General features: G+C 40.5%; 3 protein-coding genes across 9 annotated transcripts in view; 2 read left to right on the top strand and 1 right to left on the bottom strand.

Moving 5' to 3' along the window:
• TUT4 (terminal uridylyl transferase 4) overlaps positions 1-10,984 on the top strand; it is a 79,297-nt gene extending 68,313 nt beyond the window's left edge. For 4 of the 7 annotated variants that reach the window (XM_075003419.1, XM_075003420.1, XM_075003422.1 and 1 more), the window contains 4 exons: positions 793-893; positions 2,830-3,355; positions 5,644-5,817; positions 7,724-10,984. In XM_075003419.1, coding sequence (XP_074859520.1) covers positions 793-893; positions 2,830-3,355; positions 5,644-5,817; positions 7,724-7,815 — 893 coding nt within the window. In that variant the 3' untranslated portion in view covers positions 7,816-10,984. Of the gene's footprint in view, positions 1-792; positions 894-2,829; positions 3,356-5,643; positions 5,818-7,723 lie in introns of those variants that run through there. The other 3 variants (XM_075003423.1, XM_075003424.1, XM_075003425.1) reach the window with 3 other exon arrangements.
• Positions 10,985-11,575: 591 nt separating this feature from the next.
• PRPF38A (pre-mRNA processing factor 38A) lies at positions 11,576-17,344 on the bottom strand. The gene is made up of 10 exons (XM_075003426.1): positions 17,174-17,344; positions 16,626-16,785; positions 15,685-15,806; positions 15,091-15,176; positions 14,835-14,945; positions 14,204-14,316; positions 14,022-14,048; positions 13,848-13,945; positions 13,487-13,535; positions 11,576-13,151 (listed from the first exon to the last, which is right to left on the bottom strand). The coding sequence occupies exons 1-10, from the start codon at positions 17,301-17,303 to the stop codon at positions 13,109-13,111; spliced, it is 939 nt and encodes a 312-aa protein (XP_074859527.1). The 5' UTR covers positions 17,304-17,344; the 3' UTR covers positions 11,576-13,108.
• Positions 17,345-17,586: 242 nt separating this feature from the next.
• ORC1 (origin recognition complex subunit 1) overlaps positions 17,587-23,322 on the top strand; it is a 28,054-nt gene continuing 22,318 nt past the window's right edge. The window contains exons 1-3 of the mRNA XM_075002877.1: positions 17,587-17,671; positions 21,290-21,383; positions 22,099-22,226. Of these exons, the coding sequence (XP_074858978.1) occupies positions 21,295-21,383; positions 22,099-22,226 (217 nt within the window). The 5' untranslated portion in view covers positions 17,587-17,671; positions 21,290-21,294. The remainder of the gene's footprint in view (positions 17,672-21,289; positions 21,384-22,098; positions 22,227-23,322) is intronic.

Genomic DNA, 23,322 nt, shown 5'->3' with positions numbered 1-23,322 from the left:
CTCAATAATTGTCCTATCCTATGCATTCAAGCTGAAGTAAGAGGAGGGATAGCTCAGAGGTCTGAGCATTAGCCTGCTAAACCCAGGGTTGCAAGTTCAGTCCCTAAGAAGGCTATTTAGGGGTCTGGGGCAGATACATTTAGAAACAGTGTCATTAATGATGCTTGGCCCTGCCAAGGGGGCAGGGGACTGGACTTTATTACCTCCCAAGGTCCCTTCCAGCTCTGTGAGATGCATATCTTTTTCTCTCTCTCTCTCTCTCTATGTATAGCTGTTCTTAGGCCGTTTCTACACAGGCCACTTCCTTTGGAATTGGCATGCTAATACACAGAGCAAAAGATGCAAATTCCCTACACCTCATTAGCATAACATCACAAGATTTGGAGTCCAGAAGACCATTCTTCTGGATTCCAAAATGCCATGTGGAAGCGGGCCCCGGGGGGGCTTCCAGAAGGACATGCTTCTTCCAGAGGCCCCTTTTTCTCAAAAATTTTTGCTCCAAAATTTTTAAGAAGGGGCCTCCGGAAGAAGCACGTCCTTCTGGAAGCCCCCCAGGGGCTGTGCTTCTACACGGCATTTTGGAATCCAGAAGAACAGTCTTCCGGACTCCAAATCACGTGACATTATGCTAATGAGGCATGGGGAATTTGCATATGCACCTCATTAGCATATTTTGCTGCGTATATTAGCATGCCACTTCTGAAGGAAGTGGCCTGTGTAGAAACGGCCTTAGAATATGAGGTCTCTTGATTTATATTAAAACTTCTGTTTTTATGGTATTTTCTTGTGTAGGTGCCCAGTTGGTCCGAAGTCTGGTAAATGCACAGCTGGTGAGTGGGTCAGTTCAGCAGCAAGTGGAACGACCCTTACGTACCAGACAACCATCAGAATGTGTAAGTTCCAGTTAGCTTGAAAGTTTTAAAACAAAATTCTTTTAATTGTACTGGAGCAAGCAAATCTGCTCTGTGTTAGTAAAATGTTTGCTCTGAATGACTTCTGTCTCAGTGTCCATGCATTGTCACTTAGAGATCAGTTGCAGTCTTTCAGAATGGAAACTACATGGGCAAGTCTCATTCTGTGCAATCAGCAGTTCTTAAAAGTCACCATTGCTACCAGTAACACTAAGCTAAGAGGCTTTGTGCCTAGTTATCATAGAGATGAGCTCATTAGAAACACATGTAGATAAAACTAAATCTGAACTAAAGCACAGCTCAACTCATTCATATAAGAGACAGTTAATTGGTAATTCTTTTCACCCATCTTAAAATAAATATGTCAGGACCTTTTGGATGGGCATTTGGGATGGGGACCATCAGGAGAAGCTAGAAAAATGGGAAGCAGAAGGGGAAAGTATTCCCAGTAAGAAAAGTTAAACAAAAGGTCCGTCATGTTACTTCATTATTCATGGGTAAATTTTCTGTAGAATACTCTAACAGGAATGCAGACTTGGTAATATACAACTGTGCTGTAGTGATTTGCTAATGGGGGTGGGTTTCATGCCGTCAAGTAACTTTTACGTTTAAAAAATGTCTGTAGTAGGAAGTCCTTCGGTTGTATTTTTTTTAAAACCTGTATATAAACTGTTAAACTAGCAGGTGTCTCTGCCAGTTCTGTACCTTTGCCTTCTCTTCTTGGTTTGATGCAACTGGCTAAGGCTGTTGCAGGAGGAATTGGAGTAGCAGCAGGGGACAAGCCCAGGTGCTGAGCTGGCATTTTGTCTGTTGCACATTGTCTGCCATCACGCTTAGGACCCAATTTGTGGGCTGTCAATGTAGAAGAAAAACCTAGATTGGGATTGATTTAAGGGAAAGGTTAGTATCTTACTCACTGCTGGAGGGAAGAAACTGCTGATCCAGGCAGAGGGAAGAGCAGTCACAGCCATTGACCAGCTACAGGAACTCTAAAGAATTGTTCCAAGGGAGCAGGGAAGTTGTCTCCCTGCCAGGCTAGTTCTTAACGTGCTCCTCTCCCCTGTGGCAGCAACAAACAGCTTTGCCTGGCTCTTCCCTGCTCCTATGTGTATCTTCTGTATGGAAAGAGCTTGGAGAGAAAAGAGAAAAGACAGCCTGCTCTACTGCTGATGCTCTAATAGCTCCTCCTCATAAGCCTGGCACCAAGAAGTGATAGATGAGGCTGGGTTTTTGGAGTGGCAGTTTCTCATTTGTTGTATTAGGTGGTGTTGTAGCTGTCCAGGTCCCAGAATCTTAGAGAGACAAGGTGGATGAGGTAATAGTTTTTAGTAGACCAAATTCTATAGAAAGGTGTTTGAAAAGTGGTCTCTGCCCAACAGAATTTGATCCAGTAAAAGCTATTACTTCACACACCCTCATGTTCTAGTTTCTCATTAGCAGTTTAAAGAAAGCTTACTGAGTGTTTACTATAGAAACACTTACAAAAGTGCATGTGAAGGAGAGTGCCACTTTCGAACTCTTGGCTGAGAAGGGAGGTAAACCCATTAGGGTTTTGAGGGAATTAATGAATTTCAGTGCTATAACGGAATAGGCAGGTAAGGACACTTCTGACCAAAAATCAGCCTGAGGTTGGTTCTCAGCAGGACAGTTGGTTAGCATAATATTTCTGACTGTGGTGTGGCAAATGACATTAACAGACCAAATTCTGTGATGGTGAAAATGGAAGTCACTGGAGCATTTTTGATTTACTCCAGAAGAGAATTTGGATCAACATGTCTCTGAGCTCAGATAATGTGTTGGTGGGTAGCATCTGCCTTCCTAGTGAGGAGTGTTATATTAAAGGAGGTGCTTATTAAAGAGAAACACTTTAAATAGCTAGTGAACTAATGGAAATACGTACTTTTTTTCTCCCCTCCAGTCTGATTCGCATCAGTCATCTTACTCTCCACAACCTCAGCAATTTACACAGAATTCCTCTCAACCAGCCTCTATTAACCAGGCTCAGCCACAGCCAATATCCCAGTCTAAGCACGTTCCACAGCCACAGCAGGGTGCACAGCCACCTCATCAGGTCCAGCTGCCTTTGTTTAACTTTACCCAATCTCCCCCAGGTCAGTATTCCACCTTGCATAACCTGGGACTACTTCAGATGCACCATCACCACCAAATTCAGCTTCCCAACACTTCGTGGCCTATTCATGGGCCTGTTATTCATTCTGCACCGGGTAACCCTCCTCATTCAACAAATGTTCCATTTTCTATGAGGTCTGGCAGCAGCAACACCACAAATAACCAGAGCAGTGTAAGCTTGAATGATCCCAGTATCATCTTTGCACAGCCTGCTGCCAGGCCCATGGGAATCCCCAGCACTTCTCATGAGGGACACTGGCACAATCCTGTGACAACAAACTCACTGGTGAACAATGGCACTGTGGGGAATTCAGGTAAACTCTTCTCTGTTGTATCCAACATCTCACATATTTTGTACAAATGCTAAATGTTGCAGAACCAGTTAAGTCTATGAATCTGTTTCACCCTAAAGAAATATGAGGTTTAAAGAACAGACTCAACTGGATGTACAGTTTTACACCTTTTTTTAGAAAAGCTACATTAATTTGGGTTGGAGGTTAGGCACTGGTGAGTCTGCTATTATCTACGGGCAATATGGTGGCACTTTCCCTTGAGAAATTCAGTAGTATTAGTATCGGTAGAAGGAAGTGAGCCTCTACATCAAAGTAAAAAAGGCCATGTTAGTGCAACAGTAAGGTTGAGAAATCAAGCATTCAGTTCAGAATTCCAATAATTAAATATAAATCTCATTTATAATTCCAATAATTTATTTTCACCTTTATTTTTACAATACATTAGAAAGAAAAAGGTATGTTAAAAAAACTTAAGTAAGGTTGCAAATTTAGGAAATGCCAGAATTTAGATTGCCTGTGTAACTGTAATTCAGCCCCCTTGGGTAGATGCTTGCTTAGAATACATTATTATATACTGTTTTTCCACAGCAGCAATGCCTCATTCAATGCACAATATGACTGGTGCTCACTTAGCATATATTTAATATTTGTTCCTCTCTTTGTTCAATGTCTGGTCCTGTCTTGGTTACTGCACATTGCTCAGACTATTCCACTGTGAAGGTAAACCATTTCATACAGGCTTGCTTGACTTTCTTATCAATAAACTAGGCAAAAACAACATTGATGGGAGTTCTATAAGATGGGTGCAGAACTGGTTGGATACCTGTTCTCAAAGAATAGTTATCAATTGTTCACAAGCATGCTGGAAGGGTAAAACAAGTGGGGTTCTGCAGAGATCAGTTTTGGAACCAATTCTGTTCAATATCTTCATAACCAATATAGGTAAGGGCATAGAGAGTGCTTATGTAGTTTAAGGATGATACCAAGATGGGTGGGATTGCAAGTGCTTTGGAGGATAAGGGTTATGACTCAGAATGATCTGGACAAACTGGAAAGATGCTCTAAGGTAAACAGGATAAAGTTGAGTAAGGACAAATGCAAAGAACTCCACTTAGGAAAGAACAGTTTCTCACATACAAAATCAGAAGTGATTGCCTAAAGCAGGAGTACTGCAGAAAGGGATCTAGGGGTCATAGTGGACCACAAGCTAAATATGAGTCAACAGGGTGACACTTTCGCAAAAAACAAAAACAAAAACAAAAAACAAAAAAAAAAAAAAGGCAAACATCATTGATTTGTGTTAAGGTTGCACAGGGAAGCTTCCGTCTGGCATTTACTAACAATTTGAGTGTTTGCTTCTGGCATGGGTATTTCTTAAGATTTTTAAAAAATGAAAAAACAAACTCCATTGTGTGAAAACCATGTGGTTCATCAACAATATCAGTCTAAGTAAATGCATATATAAAATTTTTTTGCTTGAAGCAGTGAGAAGTACATGAGATTTGGTCTCTGATATCACAGAAGGCTTGATGCTCTTTAGATTTTTTGTAAAGAATATTTTGAAATTAATACATATGGATATTTATTCTATAATTTTTAAATGATAGACTATTACACTGTCTTCTGAAATTAGAAATTAAGTATACCAGAGGACAGAGTTAAGGTTGAGCATTCAACATTAATTTTTGGAATGTCCTGACTTCTGGGTTCTCAATTTCTCATCCTTAATGTTCCAGCAATACTTGATTTGTAATGGAATAGCATGCATATGGTATAGTACTTGAAGAGGTTTTTTTAACATTTCTTTCTAGAAATACATGGTAAGAGAAAGTGGAATTGGCTTTGTATTGTAGTAAGTTTATTAAATGTACAAGAATTAGTAAAATTCCATCATATTACTTCTTAAGGATACAGGTTTGTAATAGATTATTGTCGTCAGACCATGCTGAAATCAGTAATAGTTGAAGATCTTAACAGGATCGTGTATTGTTTTTGAGAATGTGTTAGAGTTACTTACAGGACATCTCATTTATTTGTGTACTAACAAGCAAGATTTTATATTTCGATTCTAAGAGCTAATTCAGCTTCTGACATCAAGCCTAATGGTATTACATTAAATACTTAGTCATTAAGGTGACAAATGATAATTTTATGTGAAATATAATTGATTTATTAATATTTTAAGTTTCAAAATCTAGCTACTTTCAGTTCCATGTAATAACTTGAGATGTAAATTGTATTTTATGGTTGACTGTTCATTATTTCATCTAAATTTTGCAATATGCTTTTCCCTTTCAATTGAAAAATAGATCAGGGTTTCCAAGGACAGTTTGGTAAAAGGAACCCTCCTTCTGTCCCGTGGGATCATGGGACCCCTACCCATTTTCCTCTCGTCCGAGGAGTGTGGCCTTACAATATGCCTCAAAACTACATGCAGCAGGGAAATGCCAGCTATCCAACGAACAAACCTTTCTACCCTCAAGGTACTAGAACACATAAATGAAATCTCTCTCTCTTTCTCTTACTGTTTCACTTGCCTAAGGCTGATAAGTCATGTTTAAATATTTAGGTTCCCTGGGAGCACAATTTGAATCCTAACAGAGTCAACTCAACACTTCATCCTCAATTGAAGTCTGTGTTGGAATCATTTAAAATGAGACTTTAAAATCCAAGATCCCCATACTCACTGCATGAGTACAAAAATTCTATGGCACTTTCTGAAAAAGTAGACATTTGCACTGCTCTTCGTATACAGAATAGCCCCTACTCTTCCCTGATATTCATCCTTCTCCCCTTGACTGTTGTGTTCACTTACATTTCAGTAGGGTAAAATAACTCCAATGTATTTGTACCACAAACCTGCAGCTGTTTCACCCAGGAATATTCCTAATTTACTATGCTTCTGTTCCATATATCAATTTCAGGGGATTACTTGTAGAGCCCTGCAAATTTGTGGATATGCCCTTTATATCCACAGGGATCCACAGATGTGGATGCGGACATCCATGACTTACTTTTTCAGATATGGATGTAGATGTGAATACAAATTTTGTATGTAGCACCCTTCAGATTGTCAGATATCCTCTTTATGTCCTTGTCCATGGATATTTGCAGCTCATTTTTGAAGATGTAGATGTAGGTATGAGTGTTGTATCTAACTGTAACTACTTGTGCAAGTAAAGATTAAATGATCAGGCCCATAGCACCTAATCCTTCAAAACCCTTCTTACTGACTTCAGTGGAATCTTGTAGGGTTCGGCTTTTAGTTCATAGACGTCTTATCTAACCCTTTGACTCCTGTAAGAGTTGAATCATGCCCAGAATCTGAAGGTGCTCGGACACCATCCTGATGGGCAACCTTAATTTTTGATAGAATCTTTGGGGTGAAAGGTACTTGTCCAATCACTCATCTGAATGAGTGAGGTCAACTTTTCCATCTCCTCTGAAATTATCCTGGTTTACCTGTTTACTATAGCTTAAATGAATTCTGATAAACTAATGTGCAAATATATGTTTTTGATGACTGGTTACATCTACACTAGAAGCATCTGTCTACAGAAGTTACTGTCGGAAGAGATGTTCTGACAAAACTTCTGTCCACAGGTTGCGTCTACACATAAAAGCAGATCATCTTTTGACCTGCTCTGTCAACAAAAGGGCCCCCCGGAGCATCTGCAAGGCTTTTTATACATTTGTGTGTAGACGCTTCGCGAGCTTTGCTGACAAAACCCCAGTTTTGTCTACAAAACTCTCTAGTGTAGATGTAGCCTCTATGGCTATGTCTACACTACAGCCGTCTTTTGAAAGAAGTTCTTCTGGAAGATCTCTTCCAAAAAAAAGTCTTTTGAACAAGCACATCCACACACAAAAGAGTGGATCGAAAAATCAGTCTGCTCTTTCATTAGAGAGCATCCACACAGCCCCCAGTCTTTTGAAAGAACAGGCCAGGGACTGAAAAATCTGATGCGATAAGGACTGCTCTTTTGAAAAAAGGGCCTGCGGAGCATCCACACGCACTTTTTTCAGAAGCTTTTGAAAGAAGGTCCTTTGCCTGATCCGTGTGTTGGAAGAGGGCTGCTGGAAGAATAACTGCGCTCTTTCTATTTTTGGATTGGAAGAGCGCATTTTGTGTGTAGATGCGCCACATGTTCTTTCAGAAAAGGGCTGGATTTTCTGAAAGAATTTATTAGTGTAGACGCAACTAATGGGATTTTCAGAGACTGGATTAAAATAGTGCTGCCGTACAGTTACACTGGATACCAGCACAGCTGGAATCTCTACCAAACAAGTAGATGCTTTTCATTTATAAATGCCTAATCTTTTGACTATAGCTAAGCACTTTTAAGTGCATCTACTTTGTTAAAATAATTGTAATTCATTTTCTTTTAGCTGGTCCACTGATGCAGAGTAACCAGCGGTTCTCACTTCTGTCTCAAGGACACCCACACTTGAATATGAATTACATTCAACAGAAAAAATGAAATGTAATGGGAGGGTGGAGAAAAATCAGGTTCTGATTTAAAAATCTTAATGCAAAATGTTTAGATACAAGATTATTTAAGACTGTTTTTAAACTGTATCATTTGTACATAGATATGATCTATAGTTTTTACTAGTATCACAAAATTGAGTGATACAAATTTCATCTATTTTATTACCCTATTTTTAAGGGCAATTGTGTTTTATTTTATCTTGGTAAACTGTAAAGAGAGTTTTTAAAATTAAGTTCTTTATTTTCTATTAGCTATATTCATACTTTGGTTGCTTCAGACTTTATATATATTGTTCTAAAAAATAAAATTAGAAAGGGATTTCATGTGTGTTAAAAATTGTCACTTCTATTCTTTACAGAACTATGTAGTGCCAAAAACTTTTTAAAAGAAAAAATAAAACAGAAGTGGAAAATGCGAATTTAAGGTTTTTCCATACTTATATAGTGTAATGTGCTTAGTCTACATTGGGGCAGTTGCTATAACAAATAAAATATAGTTTAAAATCTTTGAAAGAAGTGATACAAAAGCTGTAAGTGGCACAGAAAAAATGGGTCACATATTCAAAACCAAAATGTACTTGTTCACTTGAAGCTTTTCCAAAATCATTACCATCACCATTTGCTGTAATTTACCAGTCACACATTTTCCCTCTAAATATACTCAGCATATATGGAGGACGAGAGTGCACATCTGCTTCCAAATTCACAAGCTTGCAATCTAATTATGCGTAAGTACAGAAATCAAGCTGTGTGATGGCACATTTAAGGGGGAGAGGACCCTGTCATTAAGCTGCTCCTTCAAAAAGTTGCTTCTTGCCTGCTTACTATGCATCATATACTCTGTAAATTGGTAGAGGCCTTAACGCAGGGGTATATTGTGGCTTGACTTATAATTCATGCCTTTCAAAGAGGGAGGTGATTTCTTGTTGCTAACTTTTAGTCTTTCGTTCAGCTTTCTTAGGGCAAACTGACCCAAACAGCTAATTTGACAGCATAGCCATTTGATCCGTAGCAGTCTTGAAACTCAGTTCCAAGTTTACCCAGTTTGATCAAATATTGTCTGATTTAATTCAATACTGTTAAAATCTGGTTGTGCTATTGCGTGCAGTCCTAAGTATCTAGTATCTTAGGCCTTTAGTATGCTGTGGGCTGAAGATGTTTTTCCACGTTCAAGTGGCAGAATAGCATCAATCTTCATTACAAGATACTCTTTTTGAGTGAAAAAAGTTCCCTCCAAAGAGATTATTTCCAATGTGAACCAACAACTGCACTAATTCTGCCCTGGAATTGAGAAAATGTTGAGATGTGAAGCTCAACAGTCTCTCAGAACCATAGTTTCATAGTATTAAAACAGTTGAAGGAATGATTGACAAACACAGTAGATAGTCTTCTAAAAATTATTTCTTTTTGAGTGTATTGACCATGTGGTGGGTCTGATGTGGTGGCAGGCCCCAAAGGACACAAGTGATGCAATACTTCACAGTATGTTTTCATTGAGATGAGCGTAAAGCGTAGTTCTTGAACACAAAGTTCTCTTTTTTGTGAAGGCTTTGTTGTCATCTGCTCCTGTTTAGGACTGGTCACTAATCCTGTAGAAAGTGGATTAAGAGTTGGTGCCATCACCATTTTGTATATAGCACTGAAGGCACGAGTGAGTCACTGACCGTATGACCAATTTAAACATCTATAGCAAGCCATAGCAAAGAAATAAGGCCTGAGATGAAAAGGGTGACTGTCCTGAGAAGGGCGTTTAATGTTACATGTGTATACTGTAAGTTTGTTTTTGATTTATAACATTCAGTACCTGGATATGTGGACCAATTAGAATAAAGGGTCAGTTCACTTGTAAAACGCAAACTCCTCATCTCTGTATCTGACTAAAGACGGGGCCTGGGTGAGGGCTAAATACCTGAAATTCAGTTTGGACATGATGGAGTTGATTATAGTAAGCATGTGGAATCCTCCTAAAATCAGCTGCTTTTAGACAAAGTAGAGTTTTCCTTCTGCATTTGGTGAATGACATTGCTAATTATTGGTGTATTTGTGGCCTCCATCATCAGTTATTGCCAGATGCTCTACATTGTGGATGCTTCTGCTGGTGTATAATAGTGCTGCTTAATTTGCTGGAGATGGCGGGTTTAAACAAGGAACAGCCTGCGTACATAGTTACCTACGGTAGTTTCCAGTCTGCTTTTGATTCCAATGCAAGATGATTTGGATCTGTCAGTCTCCCTGGCTCTTCTTTAGACTCCTCCTTGCTGGCATTTAATATTTGCTTGGGGTAACAGGCTCTGGCTTTAAATGACAGGATGTTCTGTGAAGGGTCTTTAATTCTGGAATTCACTTGCCACTGGTCCCAGAACAATTATTTGTGGACCTCAGGGTACATTCTAAGGCTTCTCTGAGTTCCAGTCTTTTGCCCACGACAATTGACACTTTTTCTACATGGGGATATTTTGGGTAACCTTGGCTGATTTCATTAGCTGCCACTAACCAACTGATCCAATGTGTTAAATTTTATAGCCATGTTTGTTTGAGAGCATATAACACTTTTAAAATGATGAAAATTGCACATCTGTCCTCATATTTTGTTGTTTTTAAGGTAATCTGTGCAAATGTTTCAGCTCTTGCCTCCACAACTTTGCAACATGGTCATTCAGCTTTTTCATTACTAATAGCTTATAGGGAAACAGAGGTGCTGCGAGTACAGTTCTCATAATAGTAGGCTATAGACTTAATCATCCCCTCTTGTTGCTGACAGTTAGAGGCAGATGCTGCTAGGGACATAGGAATTGCCCCCCACTGTATCATGCCAGGAGTCCACTCTTCCAACATCTCTGAGTGCAGCTAGTACCAGATGCTTCAGAAAAAAGTGCCAGAATTGCTGTAAGGTTATTATGACATGATCTGGCCTTCTTCCTCCTAGTAGTGACAGGTTTATACCCTAAAACATCATCTTTTAAAAAAAAAATCCTCATGGAATAATGGGTATTTTCATTAACTACATAAAACCCTTCTGCACTCTGCTAAACTCTGAAGCTGACACCTTGTTGCATTGGTTGTTTAAAAGAATCCTTTCAGTTTAAATGCAGTGCTGTTTAGTTTCTTTGGTAAACCCTTGTTCCTGTAAAACTAGACAATAAATAACATCTGATTTACCTGTCCTTGTTTTTTTTCTCCCCCACCCTCCCCAATTTTATTTCAGTTATATTTATGATCATTAAAGGAGAAGTCAGTCATCTTTAGTTACACGCCTGAACCCACCATTCCTAATGAAAATGCTGTTGATTTGGTTTACATGGCATATTCTCATTTTTCAGAACTTCAAGTGTTAACATTTTGTTTGTGTTTGACCACTGTCACATACTAAGTAGCTACTTCCATCCTTATTCCTGTAAGGCTCAGTGGTCTGTAAGGTCATGCATGCAGCACAGACTAAGTTTTCACAGTATTTGACTTTTTACCAGTCCCAGTTTAATTTTTATTTGCTTCCTTTATTGTGGATTTCACCATTCTAGAAGATACCTGCTTTGGTTTGAATGACCCCTGCTGTTCCATCGAACATACTTACCACCACTAGACTAGTTTTACTTATGTCCCTACTATAGGCTGTAGGTTATCAGTCCAAGCAGAAGCCTCCTGTAGGCATTAGCATATATCCCCAGTTAAACCAACTAATTTCTGCTGAAATCACCACCACCTTGAACTAAGAGGTTTTTGTGGCATGCAGTGGGAGAAGAATTAGTGATACCACCTGAGTAAGGGCCTACTTACTGCAGTTAGGATGCAGCTTAAATCTTCAAAGGTCAGGGCATCAAACACTGCCCCTGTTTTGTAGAGCTGTGGCTGATGCAATTTCTTCAGAGTCTGTTTTTGTTAATTGCTTTAAGTGTCATCGTTATGAAAAACAACCTAACTAAACACTAAGAACTTGTGATTTCTTCATGATTCTGAATGTGGGCAGTCTGAAACAATGATTCTAACATTGAATGTATCCACAACCCTTCAGTTTAACTAGGCATAGGGCACGTATTATAAAACATTAGTTACACATAAGGCTGCGAATGGCATCTGGTCCAGAAAGTTGGCAGTCCCAGTAATCACTGATAATTTTAGCAGAGAGAGGGAAGTGGCACAGGAAGGCAGTGTATAAAGGAAAAACAGACACTCTGAGGAAAAATAAAGGACTAACACTGGGTTCTTTTCCCTGCCAGCAGTGCTGAATGTGACAGTAGTGTACCAAATAAATGGACAAAGATTTCAGTTACTGTTCACAAGCCTCAAATTATTCTACTCTCAAAACTTTTTGCTACTCAAAAGAACATCACTGGGAGCAAGGACAGCTATACACTTGACTAGAATTTGCAGTTTTAAAATTGAGAGACACTTTATCTAAATTTTTATCCAAGTGATATGAACAGTTCATGCAGATACCTGTAGTCAGTTACTACATTAGACTAAGCCTATTTGATTTATTGTTCTCCTTCCTGAGCTGGAAGCTTATGAGCTGTGTTTGTATGCTGGATACAAGTCAAACATGTTAAATCATTTTTATTGTAAGGATAAGTTGTTTGTTTGTTTTTAGGGTAGAGCCCACAGAGGTTTGTAGTAACTGGAATCTTCGTAAATAAGAGTTGAGGGCTGCAACTCTGAGCTCCACATTTTACATAGTATAGTTGCTTTATTTGGGTTTAACTACCTTGTTGATGTGTATTCAGTGTTGAATGATTATTGATATTCTTTGCTAACAACATACAGACCTATCCCCACAAAAACGTAATACAGGATTTGTACACATCTGAGTTTGTCTCATGAAGGGACTTTATCAAAATAGTTGACTGAAGCTACAACAAACTATAGAAACAATCTTTCACTGCATTTAGCAGTGTGTAAATGCACGCCCACAAAGTTACTTGGGGACAGCATGTACCATTTAATAACAACTTAAAAATTGTACAAAGTATGTTAACTTGATCTTGCTCTTGTGCTATTTTACAGGGGCTTTCAAGAAAGCCATTTTAAAACAACCATCCCCCCACCAAAGAAGTACTTTCTAGTGGGAGGATAAACAAATTGTACATTAAAATATTCTTTAACTTGCTTAAAAGAACAAAAAAAAAAAAAAAAACCTTTTACAAAGTGTGTGGTGGGAAAGAGAATTTAAAAAAAATCTGACTGCCAAAGCAGCCATGCACATCTTGCTATTCCATAATACGAATAGGCTGCCAGCTACAAACAGATTATGGTTCAAGGTCCCTAAGCAGCCTAAGGGATTTAGTCCATTATTCATTCCCTCGCCGACTCTTCTTATGGCTTTTCTTAGATCTGAAATAAACAAAGTTACTTATGTCACTATGTAGTCAAGATAATTTGAGACAATGGGATATCTACATTTCTATATGGAGGTCAAAAAACATTATAATCTAGTTCTGACAGTGACAGTGCATCACTTCAGACTTAAAACCAAGACTGTTTATGAGGCAACTTCCTACATTAAGACCAATGATCAGTGAAAGGTGGTGTTAGAAGTTTGTACTCCAAGGTGGTTTGCAAAATCTCATTTATATTCATTGTAAAGAAAGAAAAAGAAGCACCTGTATTTGTTGGTAGAGACGCTTTCAACAAAAATGGACATCTTTAAGAAATAAACTGCAAAATACCTTTCAGGTGACTTGGAATGGCTTCTATGTCTGTGGCTACGATGATGTCCTGTTGATAAAAGTTATTTTGTGGTGGTAAGCACGAGCAGAACAATCTCACATGACTATTCTGCATTTCCATTAATGTTGTATGGGCCGGTGCCTTAGTAGCAGAACGCTTGGATCCTGAGTTGTTACTAGACATTTACAAAATAAACTTACCCTCAAGTCCCACCAATTAAGCCAGTTTGCAAAATTGTAACTATATAAATTTAGCCATTTTATAAGCTGAACATAGTATTAACTGACACTAGGACATTTTTTCCCTCTGCTGTGTGTGTTAAACACAGGTGCCATAAGTTGCTAATAAGCACTAGGGTACCTGGAGATTTAGATCTTGATCTGTGGCGCCTCTCCCTGGACCTGCTCCGGTGTCGCCTTGGACTTTTGCTGCGATGTCTCTCCCGCCGTGGTGATGGGCTACCAGAAAGATGACTATTATAATTCAATGTTAAACAGTCTTTTTAATTGAGTTTTAAAGCAGTAACTCTCCTACCTTCTCCTCTTTGGGGATCTGCTTCGTCTGTGAATTAAAAAGGAAAATATAGTGAATGGATTATTTAAAACTTTGATGAAGCAGTCATACAACTAATTAATGTTAGTTTAATGCTTTATAAACATCAGATAATTATTTGGGATGAAACATTGTAACAAAAGATGGTATTTTGGATACATCACCTTCTTGGAGATCTGCTGCGGCTCCTCCTGTATCGCAGAGCTGGAGATCTCCGGGGTTTATCTAGGTCTCTGTAGCCTCTTCTGCGATGATCAGGGGAAGGTGCCCTTTCCAGCTGAAAAAAAAAATTTTTTCTCTAAAAATCCTTTCCATCTTATTATAAACAAGGATGGCCAAGCAATTATCCACAGATCAGTAGCTTCTCCTCAAAAAGTAAGTACTTTAATAAAATGAAACTGCTTATCTTTAACTGGGTAGTTCACAAATACACTGAAAATAAGGCAACTTGTCTCATGCCCTCAAAAAATCATAACAAAACCAACAAACAATCTGACCATCATCACACCACAAGCTGTTGTTACTTTTATAAGAACCCATTTAAGGTGAAAACAATATATTCAAGTTTAGAGTTAAGCAAAGAATAATCCTGAGGAACAGAGTATTTTGCTGTATATGACCAAGAAAGTGACCACTGGCACAGTACATGATGATTTCTTCTTTTCTCATGTAAGGGCTACTAGCAGAGGTCAAGCTGCCTCATTAGTTAGAATCACCTGAGAGCTCTTAACTGCATAACAGATTTCAGCACCAAAAGTAAATGTATAAAAACGAACTGTAGGACAATTCACAAACCTTCTCATCTTCCTCCTCCTCTTCCTCGCTGGACTCTACATCATCCATATCTTCTTCTAAAGCACTAACCCGAGGCTCCAGTTGTTCAGCTTCTTCCAGAACGTAACGTTTCTAAGAGAAAATGCCAACTGTTCAAGTATGAACATACAGTACATCAAAGTCAGACTGAGCTTGCAGTTGATGGGCCTTTAGACTGGTAAATTTAAAAGGCTCCTTGATATACCAGCAACAAGGCATCGATTACCAGCCTACATACCTGCAATCGAGGCAAAATGATATCACACACACGTTCACTGTGAAGAAGTTCATCAATAAACTCATCCACATGCATCAGTTCAAACTCTGGAAGGAAAATAATATTTAGAAAAGAGTTGCACAATTACCCTAGCCACAAATATTAAACACTTGTAAGCCATTGCATTCAAAGTGTTATATAAAACTCCCCTCAAAACATCTCAGTGTCTGGAAAGAATATTACAGCTATGTTATATATAAGGAGATCATGAAAGAAATAAGATGCTAAAATTCCTGAAGTCCAGTCCTGTGCTGCAATCACACCTCTTTTCCCTGGTCTACTGAAAAATCAATTCTACCATTACAAACAAGTTGAAGTTAAATACAGGGAAGGAAGAATATAGGAAGCTGATTTAATATTACAGGCAATGTAGCAGTTCCAGGATTGCTGAACAAACAGCAGTAGTAAATGAATTAATACAAAATCACCTAGCAAATAAATATCATTCTCCCCATACTTTAGCTTACATTGGTAAAGTATATGGTTAGCATTGTCTAGCACTGTAGGCTCCTGCTGCAGTACTTAACACTGGTTAGATAAGGAATACAGACATACCCCCATTTCTGTTTTGACTTTTTATTTTTCGGTAATCATTGTACAGTGGTTCAAGGTATTTGTAGCAGTCAATGGCAGTGCCTGTCAATCTCATATACAGTGCTCCAAGCATTCTGACATATCTGGAACAAAATACAACAGCGGTTTACAAATTTGATTATTAATCTGTGCTGAGAAGTCTAAAGCTCTAAATATCTCATTTGAAGACTGACTTAGTACAATAAACAATATGAGATACTCAATTTTCTCCTTTAGCATCCAATCCTGCAAACCCGCTATGTGAATTTTGCACAAGCAGGGGCTGTCCCAGAGCTGAAGAAAATGTTAAGACTAGTATGCTCAGACTCATATGTCAAGGGGTCTACTGAAGCTCTCAGCAGCACATATTAAAATGCTATTAACTAATCAGGATGTTTTTACTATTTTAAAAATTGTCATTGATAATAGCACTTGGGTCAGTCATTTTACTGTTAAAATACATAAATTAAACATCTCCTGTCATGCCATTTAACTACAAACATGTTTACTATAATAAATGAAAGACTGGTGGTTTTGGGTTATGCTGATCACTGATTTGGCTCCCAAACAACTCAGGTCTGAATATCACTATTCGAGAGGACTCAGGTGAATATGACCACCTTAAATGTATATGTGTATGATGGTAGGAAAGATAAATAGTTCCAACAAGTAAAACTGTATGGTTTGGAGTACATCTTTTGAAAGCACACATGGAAAAATACAAGATTTTTCAAGAGGACTCTCTTATGAGCAGCGAATGGGACAAAGATTATCAACTGGCTCTCTAATACAGCCAGCCCTGGCACTCCAGGCTGCTTTGTCCACATTACTCATTCTTTTTGAGTTTGCTTTAAGATTCTGTTTCTCTGATCTGACAGCCAAAAAGACACCCAAAAAAACAAACCGAAACAATCATTGCTTACTTGAAATCCTCGTTCTTTATAAACTCAACAATGATGTCCTTTTCAGGCTGGATCTGCAGCATTTTCAGAGTCAAGCAGAGGAACGGTGTAGGCTTGATGTTTCCACCATAAACGCCACCAACGTACTTCAGTTCCATGGCTTTATCTACCACCAACTCAGCTAAAGCAGGAGGATACGAATGGAAGCAGCTAGAGCATTAGAAGTTAGTGGCTTTAAACGAGAGCTGAACACATTGTCACTGCTTAACGAACGTCGCATCCGTAGTGCTAGCGGGACTCCCGGCAGAGTACAGGAGGAGATTTGTGCGGCTCACGCTTCCCGCGAAAGGGATCCCCACAGCAAAGAGCAGGCGAGAGAACTCCATACCCCGGCTAGCTGGGGCTAGGCAGCATCCTGCCAGCCGGTCACCGCCTGAGCCCAGACCAGGGGCCCCCTCCGGGCTTGGGCTCGGGGATGCGGATGGGGCCCGCTATCTCCCACCAGCCTCCCAGCTCCAAACCCCAACACCGAGCAGGCTAGGGAACCGCCTCCCGCGGCGGCGCCCTACCCGTCAGACCGAAGCACTCCTCCTTCCAGTACTTGGACTCGTAGATGCGCGTGCGGATGATCTTCTCCACCAAGTACTGCGGGTTGGTGCCGTGGATGCTATGCGCGTCCTTCACCGTCCGGTTCGCCATGGCCGGAGCGGGAGGGAAGAGGAACACTAGGACTTCACCACCCGGGCTTCTGCGTTCTTCTGCTTCCGGGAACAATGGTTCCGCTTCCGCTCAGGATCATTGCCTCATTTCCGGCTCGGTCTCGGCCCCATGCGAAAGGAGGGGCTCGGGATGGCCTGGTCGCCCCCTGCCATCTTAGTGTCGGGCAAGCCGCCCGCTACGAGAGTCGCGGTTCCCGGAGTCAAGATGGCGGCAGCTTCCTGTCTCTCCCGGCGCGCGCGCAGGGCGGAGCTTGCAGCTGGGTTTGGCGCGAAATTCTATCCAGCGACTGTGTCTCAGAGCCTGCGCCTCGGCCATCGCGAGCCACAAGCCGGCCTGGGACTGCGCAGGTGAGGAGCGGGGCTGCTGCGCGCGGGTGAGCCCCGTCCCGGCGGGAGACGGCACCTGGGGACACTGGGGCCGCTCAGCCTTGCGCAGGCGGCATGTGCTGAACACTTGGGGTTCCCGTCTCGGGTCTGCCGCCCGGCGGCGTCATGGGAGGGCGGCTCGCGGGAAGGCCCCGGGAGCGGCCCGGCTTTTGACCTTTCTTCGCGGTGCAGGTTAATAGGAGCCCGCGTGGATCTCTGCGCTGCTTCCTCCCTTTGTCCCCTCAGCTACAGGCAGCCGCAGCCTGAGGGTCCCCGGGAGGGAGAAGCCCTGGCGCAAGCAGGTCCGCACCTCAGTCTGACGCCTCCCTGGTGCCTTGTGTTAGAAGACAGCTGGTGTGACTTTGTCCTTGTCTACGCGTGGATTTACTCCCTGGAATTGTGCTTTAAATTCACGTCTGCCCGTAATCCGGATTAATTGTCCGATGTGGACGAATCCTCAGTTTTTAGACTTCTGCCTACCCTTCGCACGTCTGTGCAGGCGTTTACTCTGCAGCTGGCTGGTATGGAAATCTAGTGGCGTCTGTGTCTCAAACGACCAGGTGGATTCCGCTGCTGTGGTGCAAAATTGTCCCCACTGCACTTTAATTTACTCTAGATTCAAAGCAGCGTGGATGGAAAGCATTAAGAGCTGATCTCCGGGTGTACAGTTAGGGCACGGGTGGCTACATTTACACAACAGTTCTCTGCAAACTAAGGCCACGTCTATACGGTGTGCTCTACAGTGATATGTCTACTCCACCTCTCCACCAAGGCTTAAATTCATAGAGATTATCTTCTAGAGCTCTGCATGCTCTTGCCCCCCTTCAGGGCCAGAGATCACCAGACTTCAGCCCTGTGGTTGGAGGGTGCCTCAACATCCATTTCAGTGCTGTGAGGTTGAAAATATTTACTGGAGCTCAACCCCTGCTCCCTGCTAAGCACTGAGACCCCTGTCCTGCACACCTGAATGAGTTCTCTACTGCACTATAGTGCCTTAGAATTGAGATTCCTGTGTGGGTTTTCCATCAGTATAACTAGTTCACCTTCTCAAATGGTAGTATCTCAGTTGATGGAATTCTTCGTGCTGGTGACATAGTCGATTTAACTGTAAGTGTAGATGAGGCCTACATTTTCATGTAGGCTATGTCCAGACTGCAGGCTTCTGGCAGCAGAACTTCTGTTGACAGAGCTTGCATCCAGACTGCAGATCTCTCATAAGCGGTCTGCCAAGCTGGGAGCATTCTGTCAACATCTCTGTAAACTTGTGCCATGAGGCCGAAGGGATGTCTCGACAGAGGGATTTTTCCGACATTAGGCCCTGTGTGGAGGACGCAAATGTCAGAAAAGCCTCTCCCAACAGAATCAGCAAAAAATATGGAAATTGTGGTGTGCAGTTTGAAAGTCTAGACACAGCCACAGAGATCCCACACATCTAACTTTGGCTGGGACCCTGCTAGGTGCTTTTTCATGTTTTGCATATATTTGACATCTCAAAATCTTAGACTGACCTAGCTATATTGTTTAAGGCTGTGAAAAATTTCACACCCTATGTAATTTAATCCCCACTGGAAAGACCAATAATATTGACAGAAAAGTTATGCTGTTGATCTAACTACCGTCTCTTGGAGTAGGTGTATTGCAACAAAAATCTCTTTCATCTCTGTAGTTGTTTTCTATGCTGCCTTAAATAACTGGTGGGGTTAGCTATGGGTCTCAGGCCCAGGGTGTAGATATAACCTTTTGAGTGCACCATACTTTCAGGGTTCTGTGAAAGTGGTGTATTTCAGAAGAAAAATCTACTTTAAAAATTTTGCATTTGAAAAAATTTTACTGGTACTTCAATCTGCGCGGATGCAGCAAATTATGTGATCTGGACCAAAACCTGCTTTTTTCGTCCAGGAGACTTTAAATATATCAATTTTTGGTGAATGGTTGACCCATACCATCCATTTCCGCAGAATTTAAAGGAATGTGTTTAAAAATGTTTTATTTTCTGTTGTTATAAACAGCATTGCAGAAGACTGTTAACAGACTAGAAAAAAATTCTTTTTGAGGCCCTCCAGGTGTATGTCCCAGATTATTTCTCTGTTTCTCTGTCATTGAAGGAGTTCTTGGGTACTAGTGCTGTGCTCCTTAGTCCTCTCCTTTTCTTTGCCTGTGGCACACGTTAGTTTGATCTCGTGAGGGTTGCAATTTAATCCTGGTTACTGGAGTCAGTATGTGGGTAACTGCGTGAGGTCTAGTGGCCACGAGATGATCAGATGGTTCTTTCTGGCCTGGCAGCTCTTTTTATGTATATATGTATATGTATATATGTATATATATAAAAAAAAATTCAGTTTTCTCTTGTGTCTATAAGAGTTTCACACAGTAACAAACCAGAAAATATTTAAAATGGACCAATACCCCTTGATGCTTTACAAACACAAGGTGATAGGTCCCCACCCGGAAGAACTTAGTTTATTGTCACAAATACTGGTGGGACTCAGGCCATTGTAAGATAATACGGTAAACTGCAAGCTGGGCACTTCAGGTGTGGTTATTACATGGTTCTACAATTTTACCCCTTGGGTATTGATTATTACTATATAAAATAAATATTTGGTATTTTCACGGTGCTTTTCACTTGAGTTCTCAGAGCGGTTTATAAAATGTTGAAGACAAAATGGTTAAATTTAGGGTCTAAGCTAGGCACCCTATTAAGAGGTTTGATTTTTCTCCCCTCCTCTCCCCACTTTTTAATTAAGATGCTAAGCTCTCTGTCCTGTGGAAATTGCTGGAAGTTCAGCACTTTTTAAAATAAGACTTACTTATTTAGGTGCTTAACTTTAGCCATCCAGTCTATATAGAGTAGAACCCAGATATAGGTGCATTCAAGTTGCACGGATCTCAGGTTAACACGACTCCGAGTGGCGGGGAGCTGGTTCCTGGGTCTGGACTGCCTGCCACTCAGGGGAGCCAGGAAACTGACCAGCACGGCTCCTGTTTCTGTGAAACCGCTCCTATGAGTGGCAGCAGCCAAAAGCCTGACTCTCCCACTCCTCTCAGGGGCAGTGAGAGTCAGGCTGCCCCCCTAACTGGAGTAGTTTCACAGAAACAGGAGCAGTTTCACAGCGATTTGACTCTTGGCTGCCGCCACTGAGGGGAGCTGGGAAACTGACCAGCACAGCGGTGCTGATCAGTTTCCTGTGAGTGGTGGGGAGCTGGAGTCTGGCTCCCAGCTCTGTGCTGCTCATAAGAGGCAGGAAACTTTCCAGCTCTGCTGTGCTGGAAAGTTTCCTGGCTCCCCCAAGTAATGTGAAATTTACCTTGCTTGGGGTTGTGCAGAAACACAGCCTCTGTGTAAGTCAGGGGTCTACTGTATATTTTTTCTAATTCTCTTTAACCCTTCTGAAATGTGTAATTATTTCATTTGACAGCTGTAGAAGGTTAGGCACAGAGAGCGCCAGTGACTTGTCCAAGATAACTCAGTGAATTAATGGCAGAACTAGGAAGCAGAATCCAGGAATATTGACTCTGGTCTGTTGCTTTGGTCATTAGACAATATTATTTGTGTTCACAAGCAAAAGTAAATTGATACTTTTAAAAATCTCTCTGCAGACATCATGAACACAAGACAGCAGAGCAAGTGCATCTACTCATGGTTTGGAGGAGCAAAGAAGTCAGACCAGCTATTGAGGACTTTTCAATACCGGTAAATAATATCTTTTATAAGCTGAGACAGAAGCTCATGAACAAACATGCAATTTTTTAAGGGAGCGATCATGGCCAGTAAGGTTGTAGTAAGAATTACTTGCATTACTAGCACTTGTTGTACATATGTACCAGGGTTGGAATAAGCACAAGCAGTATCTCGTGAAACCCTTTTATAAAATAAGGCTGAGTGCGATTAGTGTGTATGATACAGTAAACATCAAGAAGGCTTTGGCCACATCTGTTGGACTGTAAATTAGACAACTGGATAAGGTATACAATACTCTAAGCTAAATAGTTATACTGTGTTGTTGTGTTGTCTTCATTTCACTGGCAGAGGTAAATGACTCCTGTGGTGTGGTATTAAGTTTGTAAAGCAGTGTTTATTCTTCAGGATAAAAGGGACTACAAAAATGTAAGCCTGTGACCCTTTATTAAAAAAAAAAAAAAAGGCTCATTCTGATAATTTCTTGGTAGTATTGCTGACTTAACTCCACGGCTGTGTTCAGTTACTCATAGATTCTGACCTACCTTTATTAGTTGCTGGTGTGGTAAACATATTTAACACATTTGAGAAGGAGATACATGCAGGGACTTTGCAAGGAAATTGAGCAAGAGGGCAGGGAAAAGGCCCAAATCTGACTGTTAACATGACAGTCTCATCTGTAAAGAATATGAAACAATTTTGTTTATCTATACGTGCTTCTCTTCTCTAGTGGACTCTTGATTAAATCCAAAAGAAGTCTAACAGAAAAATGCATACTAGTTGGAGAGTTTGTTTTAGTAGAAGGGGAGAATGCGGATCAACCTTTTGTGGCAAAACTCTTGAAACTGTATGAAAATGGTAAGAACAAATGTTTTCTTTGTAGTAGTTAAATTTTATCTTCTATTTTAAAAATACTAACAAAATTGCTGCAGCATTGTGAAGTCAATATTAAATAAATGTTATTCATAAATGAATGTGGGATGAGAACCGCTGAGGCATAGAGAAGCTAACTGTCTCAAAACTACATTGTAAGTTGGTGCCAGAATACAACTCAGAACCTATATAATTTAAAACAAAAACACAGTTGTTTCAATGAAGACATCTTTCCCAAATTGTTTTGTGGTGTGGACACAGGTCCTCCTGAAACTGGATTGAGACAATGAACTCATTTATTAGAGGCCATCAAAATACCATTTTTGTGAATTTTTTTTCCTTTTTTTAAATTTGCTACTGCCCTAGGAGATGCTTGAACAGGTACTTGAGAGGTGGTACAAGTCCATGAGCTACTTCTCAATAAGCAATTTGATTCTAAATTCAAACATTTATATCAGTGCTCCTAAATCAGTGTGCCATGGCATACTGGTGTGCCTCAGAGCCATGTATCAAGAGTGCTGTCCACCGCTCTGTACACACGCCCCACTGCTTGGTGAGAGAAGCACGTGGTGGTGGAGGCTCTGGGAGAGCAGCAGAGGTGGTGGCGGCAGCTCTGAGTTGCTGGCACTGAGTTAGAGCAGGTGGGGCTGGGGTGACCAGCTCTGCAGGAGGGGAGGGGATTGGGTTATAGTGGGGGACTGGGGGTGCCTGGTTCTGAGAGAGGGGATTGGGTTTTTATATATATATATATATATATATATATATATATATATATATATATATAAAAAATATAGGGTGTGCTGTGGCATTATAACAAGTGCTGAAGTGTGCCATGAGGCAATAAAGGTTATTGAGCACTGATTTAAATTACCTTTAATCATTAATTTGTGATATAATTATATAGTTAGTGGTGCAGAATTGTTGTATAAAACACGTTGATACATCCTGATATGATCTTAACATAGCAAATAAACTACATCTGTAACGTGACCTGGTTTTGATAACATAGGAAGATAGTTTTGTAGTGGTAAAACTTTCTAGTATTTCTATTATAGTATTAAATACTTTGCTACAATAATTG

The sequence above is a fragment of the Carettochelys insculpta genome, chromosome 9 (genome assembly GCF_033958435.1).
Source record: "Carettochelys insculpta isolate YL-2023 chromosome 9, ASM3395843v1, whole genome shotgun sequence".
In the NCBI taxonomy this organism is placed as follows: Eukaryota; Metazoa; Chordata; order Testudines; family Carettochelyidae; genus Carettochelys; species Carettochelys insculpta.
The sequence above is the reverse complement of the archived record's forward strand: the minus strand, read 5'-3'. Positions and strand labels throughout refer to the sequence as shown.